Genomic DNA, 12,173 nt, shown 5'->3' on the forward strand with positions numbered 1-12,173 from the left:
CCATTTCTGTCACCTATAATACATACCCCTATTTTTCTTCTTTCCTAAAAACCTACCATTTTTCAAGGTTCTCCACCATTCTGGCTGCAGGTATTCAGTAACTGAGAATCTGGGAACTATTATGGATTAGACTAGGAATTATAAAACCCAGATTTTAGATCTCCCTCTGTCATTTACTAGCCAGCTCAACTCAGAAAAAATTCCATACTTTTGAGTCTCAGGTTATCCAAAATTGGGATAAAAACATTTGTTTTTTGCCGTGTTCAGTTGTTTTAAACATGTCTGACTCTTCATGACCCTAGCTGGGGTTTTCTTGGCAAAGATATTAGAGTGGTTTGTCATTTTCTTCTCCCACTCATTTTACATGTGAGGAAACTGAGGTAAACAGGGTTACATGACATATCCAGGGTCATATAGCCAGTAAGCATCTGAGGTCAGATTTGGACTCAGGGAGATGAGTCTTCTTGACTCCATGACCAGCACTCTATCTGCTTGGCCACCTACCTGCTGCCAATTGTTTTTACCAAACTAAAAGAACTGTTTTGAGGAAAAAAAGTTGGATCAGGTATGTGGCATTGTTATGAAAATTATAGAATATCATAAACTGCTCTTCATTAATAACTCATTGATTAACATGATAATGTTGACTTAGTGACCTGACAGGATCATAGTCAAAACAATTTTGCTATTTCCATAGGTCCTATTATTCTTCAGCTCATCCCTGCTAATAAATGAGGCCAGTTTATTCCTTTAGGGCACTAGGATCATTTATAGCACGTACTAACTGAGTGTCAGATATTATGCTGCCCTTCACCAGTACGTCAGGTGTTTTGAATTGTTTTTCCGGTAGCAGGGTTGAAATCATGCTCTTTCTCCTTGTTCCTAGTAGCTTGAAAGAGTTTGAGATTTCAAGGACTTGAAAGGTGCTTATTTACCAACCTGTAGAAATAACCTATAGTATTGACCTTAGACTGTTGATTTAAAGTTGGAAGGGAGCTTAAAAGCAATATAATTCAACCTTCTCATTTCACAGATTAGGAAACCAAGGCACTGAGATGTTAAGTGACTTCCAACACACAGATAGCTGGTGCCAAAGATAAAATCTGAACCATGGGCTGTGATTTTAGATCTTTCCATTTTCCAAAACTACTCCTAATAGTACTGGCCCAAACCAAACCTTTTTATAGTTATGTACTAAAGACACTTCTGTGAGTGAATAGTGTCAAAGTGTCTATGGATCTTTGGTATACTTTTAATCCATTTGAAAGAATAAGTTAAAGGATGTGCAATAATGGAAAAAAAAATAATTTATACAAAAAGACTCAAATTCTCCCACCCAACTCCCCAAACACACACATTACTAACACTAAAAATTATAAAAAATCTCCATAATTGCAATTGGTCTATAAAAATTAATCAGTATCCATTTAATTAAAATATAAACATGATTTTGTGTTAATCTGTTGAGGTAAAATATCCATGGCACACATATAAAATTGAAAAAATTCAGGACCAAATATTCCCTCTAATAAATGATTCAGTTTATAGGAGGTGAAGGGAAATGAATCATGGGTAGTTTGTTCCAGTCTTGAATCTTTTCGTATTTCAGGCAGCTGTCAGCCACAAATCATGGTCACAAAGGACAGGGTAGGGATGCCTCAGGAGATTGGTGGGGGCAGAGTGATACAACTTACCTGTCATGGCTTGCTGGTCATCCACCATCAACTTTAAACTTTTTCCTCGTCGAACCACACGCACTGTGTGCCATTCATTATCATTGAGGTTATAGCCAGCAAAAAGGGTCTCGGGACCTTTGCCTGTAGGATATGCCAAACAGTCATTATGGAAACTCTAAATCAGTCAACAAATGAACCTCACAGAAAGAGAGAGGTGGAGAGAGATAGATAGAGAGACAGAGAAAGAGAGAGAAAGAGAGAGAGACTCGCTGGACCAATGTTAAAGCATGTTTAGAACCATAGCAAGCAAGAAAAATGAGTTAACTTACATTTCAGTATATATGCATAATCATTTAAGAAGTACCTTTAGTATTAGGTATCGATCTAAGAAAAGGTAAGAAACCAAGTTGTCATAAATAGGCACAAATCAATATGTTGTTAATGTGATTCTGAAGGCTTCCATATTTATACATGAATATTTTCAATGTTCAGCTACAGCATATTTAATAAAAATATGATTCCTGGTTCATATTTTTCTTTCAAAACCTGTAATTTTTTGTTAGTGGGTTGGAATCAGATTGTTCAGAATATATCCTATCTGCCATACAGTTTAAAAATTATTTATTGAGAATTGCCTCTTATTATCTGGGTTACTATATTATTTAATGAATATATTGAGACTCTCCTATTTTTCCTATAATGTTCCTCAATTTTGGTTTGTTATTTTTTGCCTCTCACTATACTGAGTGTTTTGTCTCCAAAACTAAATGAAAAGCCATCTTGAAATTAATATTCTCTATTTATTCTAAACCCACATGTTCTCTTTCTGTAAGGGAACTGAGGAAGAACTGGGATAGCCATGAGGTTTGTATCTAGTGAAAAGATAAAAAAATAAAAAAAAGCAAAAAACAATTCTTTCATTTTAAAAGAATAAATGGTGGGATGAAAAAATGATCTTCAAGAGTCAAAGAAAGGTAAGTTTCCCTTGTTACTAGGAGGATGAAAGAAAAGAAATATAATTGGGTTAGAAAACTGTTTATCCTATAAATCTAAGGACAAATTAAATAGCATGTTTGTAAATATACTTGGAATAGAGAAAGCAGCCTGTCAATGTTATGGGGAAATGATAACCAAATAGTGAAGAATTTGAAATTTCAATGCCGAGGAGTCTTTATATCTTAGGGAGCTGTCTGAGGGACATAGAACTTAAGTGGCTTATTCAGGGTCATGTAGCTCAGAAGTTTAAGAGGTAGGATCCGAACTCATGATTTCTGATTCCAAGCCTACCACTCTATCCACTATTCTACTCTGCCTCTACAAGTTAATTGAGATGAGTGAAATGGTTAAATGGCATTAAAGAAATATTTACTATTTAGCCCAATTCTTCCAGCTTAAGGGGCAAGGTTGCAATTATCTTTATTATCTACCAGAAAATGACCAAACTCCGCAGCCTATAATCAGGAAATTAGATATAGAAGCTTTTTTGATGGTTGTTTTGAATTCAGGCCCCCTTCCAATTAGCTCCAAAAGTGTTTTGTAAATTTCTCAAACTTTATGGCTCATGAAAGTGGTGCAAGAAACACACTCTTTGGGTTTCAATAAGCAAATATATTTCCTTAATTGATTAGATTAAGAGTAGGATAAGTTGTCTCTGAATGCTATTCAGTTGACTTACCAAGCATGTAGTACAGTAAAAAAAAAAAAAAAAGGGACTGGATATGGAATCAGAAGACCTGGGTTCCATTTCTAGCTAAGGCTCTGACTCAGTTTTTCTCAAAATGAAAAGTTGGACTAGATGACATCTTGAGTTCCTATCAGCTCTGAATCCATGCTCTTATGAGTTCTAATATCAGTAGGACCTAATAGCAGTATAGCCATCTGCCAGAGAGAAGGAAGACGGGGAAAGGGAGCAGATAGTGGAAGGAAGAGAGGATTTATGAAGAGAAGAAAGGGAAGATTCCATGGTGAAATAGTCAAGCCTTAATAATAATTCTTTCAGGTTCCACCAGTTTCCTGTCCCTAGATTAGATGGCTCTATTACACTTGATTTTGATGTTGATATTTTTAGTATAGCAAATAGTTCCATTTTCCCCCTCAGAACTTCTACTGTCAATGACCTTCTAATGAAGCTATGGCTTCATGAGTGATAGAGCTTAGACATTCAGGCTTAGAATTCCCATTTTCACTCTCATGGTGCATTGAATTAGATAGCCAGCCTATGTAGGATCTGTCTCCTCTGATTAAAAAAAAAATAAATGCAATGGCATAAATACATATATTGATGGTTTTATAAAAACACTTTCAGAGAACAGATTTTGAGAGACAGGCTATTACTCAACTAGAGGGAGTAAGTAAAGTAAGCAAAGGAGAAGTTAAAATGTTTTCAGACCAAGTCCTGAATATTAGTTCTTAGATGAAAAGAAATCTCTCCTCTTTCAACAATGTAAAAAGAAGAATTTATTATTTTTTACACCTTTTCTAGCTTACCTCTGGCAACAGGGGACATTTTCCACTTTGATATGTGAAATAAAACCTAAGAATTTTACAGTGGAGAAAACGTTCAGAAATATCTACTTCTGAAGTCATTTTCCGCACCTTTCACTATTTTTCATTTATCTGTCAAGTAACAAATGTATTAAGGCAAGACCATTATAACCATGTTATTATAACCTTGTTGATATTGCAATAAAGTCCTAAAGTCCTATCTGCGACACTCACAACCTTTTCTGTAATAACTGTCACAAAATTAATTACAAATACTCATTTTGTTTAAAAAAAAGCCTCTGAGTTGACTTCAGATTCTTTTCTTCTTTTATTAAACACCTGAAGAGGTTGATTTAATGAGAAAATAAATTTAAAATGACTTATGCCTACTTCAAAAATGTTACTCACTTACCATGGTTAAGTGAAAATGCCAATGGATAGAGTCAAGAAATTGTATTGGACTAAATGCTCTCTAGGGTCCCTTTCTTTTTAAAAGCTTGGATCTAAGGCCAACATGGACCAGTTAGCATTTAAGTTTTATGGATCCAGATCTGCTGTTAACTAGTTATGGTACTGTCAACAAGTCACTTCAACTGAAATTTTTCAGCTATGTAAAATGATGGGGTGGTATACTAAATGATCTCCAAGGTCCCTTCTGGCTCTAAAATGCTGATTCCAGTAAGTGAAATAAATGTTTGCTGTATTGAATTGCTATTTCAGGGAAACGGTGAAAGACCCACTGTTTAAATTAGCATGGACTGAGTGCTAGGTTATTTGCAGAGGTAAATATCTATAATTATCAGTGGAAGGTAGCCTACCTCTTAAATTTGTCTAACTCTTATTAGATTGTGAGTTCCCTGAGGGCAGGGACCATCTTTTCCCTCTTTTTGTATCTTCATTGCTTAGCACTGCTCCTACCACATAGTAGGCACTTAATAAATACCTATTAACTGATTAACTGATTCCTATACTTGATACTTGCCATCTGAGATTTCAAATTTTAGTTTCACCCTTAATGTTCTTCATCAATGTCTATCTCTACTGGGTCTTTTTAGAATATCTCAACATATTTTCATTTATTATTTTAAATATTCTACAATATTTATGGGAAGCTAGACATAATATTGACATTACTATCTCTCTGCTATTCTGAAGTATAGAGGTGATCCTGGTGTGCTCATACATTTAGAGCTGCAAGTGGCCTTAGAGATGGTTGAATCCAATCTCTTTTTTTAAATGAGGAAACTGAGAAATGAAGTTAACTAACTTGCATAGACTCATAGACCTATCCTTTAGTCCAAGTTCTACCACTATCTACTTTAAATTCCCATGGAAAGCGATGGCAACTCTCTGGGCCTCATTTTTCTCACTTGTAGGATCAGGGAGTTGGACTATATCAACAATTCTCAATTTTTTTTGGTTTCTGGGAATCCCCAGGGATTCTAGAACCATATTTTGAAGACTATTGTATTAGGTGATTTCTAAGATTTCTTTTGAGCTCTAAAGTTCTGTGTTTAAGGAAAGTTCTAGGACTATTGGTATGCTATTTTACCTATAATAATGACTAGCTCTGGCAGAGATACTTGGGAGAATAATACTAATAACAAACTAATATTTATATAGCACTTATTAAGTGTCAGACACTGTGCTAAGTGCTTTACAAGTATTATCTTACTTAATCCTCAGAAAAACCCTGGGAGGTAAGTTCTATTATTACCTTAATTTTATAGATGATGAAACTGAGGCAAGCAAGGGTTATATGACTTGCCTAGGTTCACACGGCTAGTAGGAGTCTGAGGCTGGATTTGATCTCAGGTTTCCTGACTCCAGATCTGGCACTCTCTCCACTGTGCTACCTAGCTAACCCAAGGACCTTAAAATGACATTCCATTAGAGCTATGATAGTTATTTTTGTTTTTATTTATCTAGTAATAATTGTAGTGGAAATAAGGCAAGAGGACACAAGTTAGAAGCAACTAGAATATATATAGGAGGGTATAGTCAGCTGCAGGTAGGGTAGTTGAAGGATGGTTTTAATAAAAAAGACTTGAAACTCTGACACATTTCACATGAACCTCACAAATACACTATAGGACAAGGTTGTTGTTCTTCTTGTTTTGTCTACAATCTTTGATTTCACTGTTATAGGGAACTTCCAGCGAGGCAATATCCTCCACCAATGTAGATACAAATGTCCTCCAATTTACAGCCAGAGTGTCTGGAGCACTCAGAAATTTAGTGACTAACCCAAGATTACACTGTCAGTATATATTACAAGCAAGACTTGAACCCAGGTTTTCCAGCATGACATAGTGGATAAAAAGCTGCAGTACTTGAAGGCATCTATTACTGGCATTATCATTCCCTTCATACAGACAAGGACATTTAGGCTAAGGAGGTTCCGTGATTTGTCCATGTTTGCACATCTAATAAATGAGGAGGAGGATTTGAACTGAGGTCTTCCTATCTGTAAATCCAGCATGGTTATCTACTATGACATGCTATCATCTCCTCCAGTGTGATGTTAAGTAGGGTGGATCCATACTACTGGTGCTTGGAATGTCAGAATTGGAGCTTTGAATGAGTTAAGTAGGTCATGGATAACTACCAAAGGCTTTTTGGAGGGGAATGACATGAACTGAGTGAGACACTATTTGTGTGTTTGATCTTTTTTGTGCTCTGGACTACCTTAAGCTCTTCCTGGACAGAGATCACTTGGCCAGAATGTTCTGTACCTGAAGAACATAGTGTATTGGCAGCACTCAGTAAAGATCTATAACTGAATAGAAAGAAAAAAAGTGCTAGGACTCTCAAAAGGAGGAAAAAGAAAGTAAGCTACGAAATTTGGAAAAAGGCTGAACTGACAGATGTCCCCAGAGCTGAGAGACTGGATGCGGCAGGTTTGACAATTTAGAAAATTAAATTTGTATCACCTATATCAGGATTTTAAAAATACTTGTATATGTGTTCAAAAAAGCCTTGAAACCCATTATACTAGTAAATCTACCTTCCTCATTTAACTTGATTGTAAAACCGATCTGGTTGGCACAAAAAGTGGATGTTGAATTCTAAGAAGAGGCAAAGGATAAAGAGAGGCAGGTAACCTGAAAAAAATAATCTGATAAATGCATATCAAGTGTCAACTGAAGATTACGATGGGGACAATCTCCACGTTTAGGGAGACTATTATACTTCCTTATACAGCCACAGGTTACTTTAAAAGTTTGAAAGTGAAAAGTCTTTCACATTTATTCACTCATTAATGCAAAAAAAAAAATTGAGGGCCTGATATGTGCAAGCATGATAATAGGTAGAGATGTAGGAAGAGAAAAACTAATAAGCTACATGAACATGATTGATTATTATTAATATAATAGATAAGAATAGATGTCAACCAGAATGACAGAAGGTCTAGTTTGGAAAATGGGGAAATTACTATCTTGCTTAAAGGCTTTTAATGGACAAATTAAAGCCAATAATATTAGTATTAATTAACCCTAAGTTGATCCAGTTATATTAGACAGGACACATTTTTTTTTTCCTTTGGAATAATGACTCTTGCCATGCAGCAAATGATTTTAAAAATTTCATGACATACTATTCAAAGGAGTAGGCATTCATAAGTATGATAATGTTTTGTTTTTCAGTTGTGTCTGATTTTCTGTGACCCTATTTGGGGTTTTCTTGGCAAAGATACAGGAGTGATTTGCCATTTCTTTCTCCAGCTCATTTTACAAATGAGGAAACTGAAGCAAACAGAGTTAAGTGACTTGCCAGGGTCATGCAGCTAGTGTCTGAGGCCAGATTTGAACTTGGGGAAATGGATCTTCCTCACTCCAGCCTTGGTACTCTATCCATTGCACCACTAACCCTTTTCTTTAGGTAGGTGGACTTCAGGTATGCATTGTGAAGTAAGAGAAGGTAAAGGTTCTTTCTTGCACCATCCCTTTTTTAATCTTTTTGGAATTGTGCCCTTTCTATTGAATCATAGAACCACAGCTTTATGGATAGAAGAGATCTTATGGGTCATTTAGTCCAACCTAATATTTTAAAGGTGCATAAATTGAAACCTAGATAGTTGAAATGCCTTGACTGAGGTCATATGTATAGCAAACATAGAAGAGCCAGAATTTGAAACAGGTACTGTGACTATGTCTAAATTCAACATTCTTTCCTTCTTCTAAAGGTGTGAAAAACTTTTAATTCATGACCAGATCAAATTTTTTTTTTGTCAGCTGAATTAAACTATCCATTGAACTAGACTACTAAAAACAGTAGATTTCATGGAATAAATTTTTCTTACCGTGGGAGGGGGCTGATGAGAAAAAGGGGTAGGAGAAAGTCTTCCCCACCTCAACTCGTTCTTTTCATATAAAACTTGACCTATTATTAAATTATATTCTTCCTGCCATTTCTATTAAAGACACTCAATTAATCTCTTTAATGTAGGAAGTACATATAGAGAAATGGCATTTATTATCATGTATCATGTTTCTGTATTCTGGAAATTCAAATGATATTCTTTTGGGATAAAAAAATCTACTTTTGGTTTAATTTACCTATTTTCAGTTATAGGCCATAGACGTCCTCCAACAATTGTTGGATTTTCATTCTTCAATGTACATTTTTATTTTTACCTCTTTGGCTCAAGCTAATTGTCTGATAGGTCAGATTTTGCCCAGCAACTTGGCAATGTGTGTTGACTGTAAATTTTTCTTATCACATTGCCAAGGGAAAACTGAAAAATAGGAATTCAGAATCTGCCTTAGGGAAGGCTTTTAACCCCTCTCCACCTTTCAGTGGCAGAAATAAAATGATTCTGCAGCTCAAAGCCAATTAAGATGAGATAGCTGACAAACTGTCAGCTTTGATGGCATTTATCAGTCAATAATCCAAATGTAGAATCCAGGCAAGAATTTTCTAGGCTCCGGTATTTTGTCAGATCAGTTTTGTCTGAACAAGGATAGTAGAACAATTCTGGGATTAAGCCCAACTAGGGGCCAGTGAGACTACTTACAAGAATGATGAAAATCACTACCATAAACCTTTAAACTCTGGAGTATAAAAGGAAAAGGTATTATCAGTCTAAGGTTCAGTGTGTATTTATTTATTTAGAAACTCAAAGTAGTCTTATGCTTTGTGTTATGCTATTCAAGGATGCACACACACACACACACACACACACACACACACATACTACATAAAGATACTTATACTTTAAGTATCTAAGTTATACTATATAAGGATCCTTATACCATATAAGGAACTCAAAGTTTTCTTATCTCTGTCTCTCACTTAAGGATATACATAATAACTTAAGTATTTATATATATACATATATAATGTGTGAGTGTATATCTTTAAGTTATCAAACATACAAACAATATTATATATAACACTTAGCTCTATATAGATATAATATTTAAGGGATATATCTAAATGTATATCTCTATTAGATACACACATATATCCTAAAAAGTTCCTTATTTCTCCATCCACACTTTTTTAAATAGTTGGCAAAATCACTGGATCATAGGATTTGAAGCTATAATCAACATTAAATCTTTTAGACCAACCATATCATTTGGTAAATTTTACAGGAGATTGAGACTCTTTGGGAGAGGGCAAAGGATAACTTGCTCAAGAAAGAGAGTAGCAGATCAAATTCTCAACCAAGGTGCTCTGACTCCCAATCCAATGTTTTTTCTGCTACACTACATTTCTTGACAACCACGGCTAGACTAAGAATGAAACAATTTGGCCATTTTCTCACTTGTGCAATTTTTTTTAATTTTGTATTATAGGCATTTGTGTTGAGTATTTTTGTACATTATCTCTCCTTTTGTGTTGAAAGGCCATTCAGGGTAGGGATTGAATCCAACTGATCTCAGTTATCTTTTTCAGGTTTTTAACAAATGTTTGTGGAACTGTACTGCATTGGTGAAACTTACACATCTTTGCTTCAATACAAGGCCTTGGCAACATGAACTAAAAATAACAAGACTATTAATTGACATTTGTAGAGAGCTTCGAGATGTGCAAAGCACTTTATGCCTCATCTGACTTAAGTCAGAAGCATTGAATGAAAAGTTGAATATGCATTGAATGAAAAGTTGAATATGCATTGAATGAAAAGTTCTATTTTTGTTGTTGTTGTTGTTGTTGTTAAATTGATCAGTTTTTTAAAAGACCTAGTCTAGGTTGCTTTCACTGCATGTGGCCAAGAGCACTTTTAGCAAAGTGTCTAAAGCGCAGAATTTTAGTGCTAAAGAGAATGCTGAAGATCAATGAAGTCAACTTAATATTAGCTTAGTTAATTTCACAAATGAGGAAACTAAGGCTGAGGCATCTTGCCCAGTTCTCAAAAATTGATAGCAGTACTTTAGTGAAAATGCCAACAATCACTGAATCAGAATCCTAGCCCTTTAGAACTAGGAGTGCTTTTTTTAAACTTTGCTTATTCCACTGAGCTATCTTGATCCTGGTTACACTGCATCTACTTCCTTTCTTTTATGACTTTTCCCATGAGCTTTCATACTGAATAGTCAGAGTCCTGGAGGGAGTACATAAAATGGAAGGACCAGTATCATAGAGCACTAGAGTTAGGAGATTCCCATGCCAACTTTGCTGCTAATAGTCCACGAGGCCTTGGACCAGGTGATTATTATTCTTTGAATTGAACTAAATATTTTTACTAGAAGCTTGCCTTAGGTCTTGATATCCAATGTTAGATTTGTGTGTGTGTGTGTGTGTGTGTGTGTGCATACACACACATGTGCATGTGTGTGTATGTAGGGGAAAGAGTAGGAAGGAAAATGTTGTAGACAGTTTTGGAAGGAGGCAAATAACTATAGCAACTTTTTCAAGTAATGGAGAATTGCATCTAGTGGGCGTGATTTCAAGGATGGAAGAGATCTTGTATGGGAGGTGAGACGCAGAAAGAATCTAGTGACAAGCATTGCCATTGTGACTATGATGAGACGTGAGGACAAGGGAAAACCGGAGCAAGAGGTACCACTATGTGATGCTTGAGTCATCTCTTGTGGAGGGAGCACTTGCTACCTGTCAATGACAGGAGGGTGGTTTCTGGTAGGATGGATTACCTCTTTGGTTTTAATTCTTCCTCTGCAATATTTCTTTGTCATTTGTTCCTGGCTTTTTGCAAAATCCCCCATTCTTTAAAATATCAAAATAAATGGAACAAGTAAATAGAGAAATCATAGCTATGGCTTGGGTTTTATAATGCATCTTTTATTTTCTCCTTTCTCCCTCTTTTGATGTATGGCACTATGCCAAGTAAGATTATTTTATTTACATTTTTCAAATAAACTAAAGAGATTTAATTGCAAATTAAATCTAGAATTAGACTGACATATAAATAGCATTTTCAATGTTGTCTTTTATTCTTTTCAAACATTACCAGAGCTTAGCATTTGTGTTTGAATACATCTTACATTTCTCTTATGAATTCAGCAACCAGAAATGGTGGCAGGCAGGTCAGACAGAGCTGGCGGCAAAATTCCCCATTTATCCATGTAACAAACACAGCTGGGTCACCTTCCCCATGCTGTTTAGATTTAATGGAACAGTCCCTGAGGGGAAAAGGGATGTGATTCTGGAGTCTTTTAACCTCTCCAGCTGGCCAAGCAAGGTGTCAATCCTAACCTGGGGTTTAGTGATAGAAATTCCTTATTGACAAGGAAATTTTACCAACTGTAAAGGAACAAGTCACCAGAAGCAGTCTTTCCCCTTTCCTTGCCCCAATTCTTGTCCAGCTGACCCCATCCTGGATGAAATTCAATATGTAAGAACTGTCCTAAATACCAATATCAGAGCATGATTGACCTTTCTCTCTTAGCAAACAGAAATTAGATTCTTAACCTGGGGTTCCATGAACTTAAAAAATGATGAATGTATTTCAATAAAAGTAGTTTCCTTTGGAAACATGTATCTTATGAAATTATATATTATATTTCAGTTGAAAGAATTATTCTGAAAAGGGGTTCCTAGTCT

General features: G+C 35.5%; 1 protein-coding gene across 21 annotated transcripts in view; it reads right to left on the bottom strand.

Moving 5' to 3' along the window:
- Nucleotides 1-12,173, bottom strand: part of NRXN1 (neurexin 1) — a 1,404,735-nt gene that overhangs the window by 754,894 nt on the left and 637,668 nt on the right. For all 21 annotated transcript variants that reach the window (XM_020996244.2, XM_020996243.2, XM_078149514.1 and 18 more), the window contains one exon: nucleotides 1,695-1,817. In XM_020996244.2, coding sequence (XP_020851903.1) covers nucleotides 1,695-1,817 — 123 coding nt within the window. The remainder of the gene's footprint in view (nucleotides 1-1,694; nucleotides 1,818-12,173) is intronic.

The sequence above is a fragment of the Phascolarctos cinereus genome, unplaced genomic scaffold, assembly GCF_003287225.1.
Source record: "Phascolarctos cinereus isolate Bilbo 61053 unplaced genomic scaffold, phaCin_HiC Scaffold_2;HRSCAF=192, whole genome shotgun sequence".
Classification (NCBI taxonomy): Eukaryota; Metazoa; Chordata; class Mammalia; order Diprotodontia; family Phascolarctidae; genus Phascolarctos; species Phascolarctos cinereus.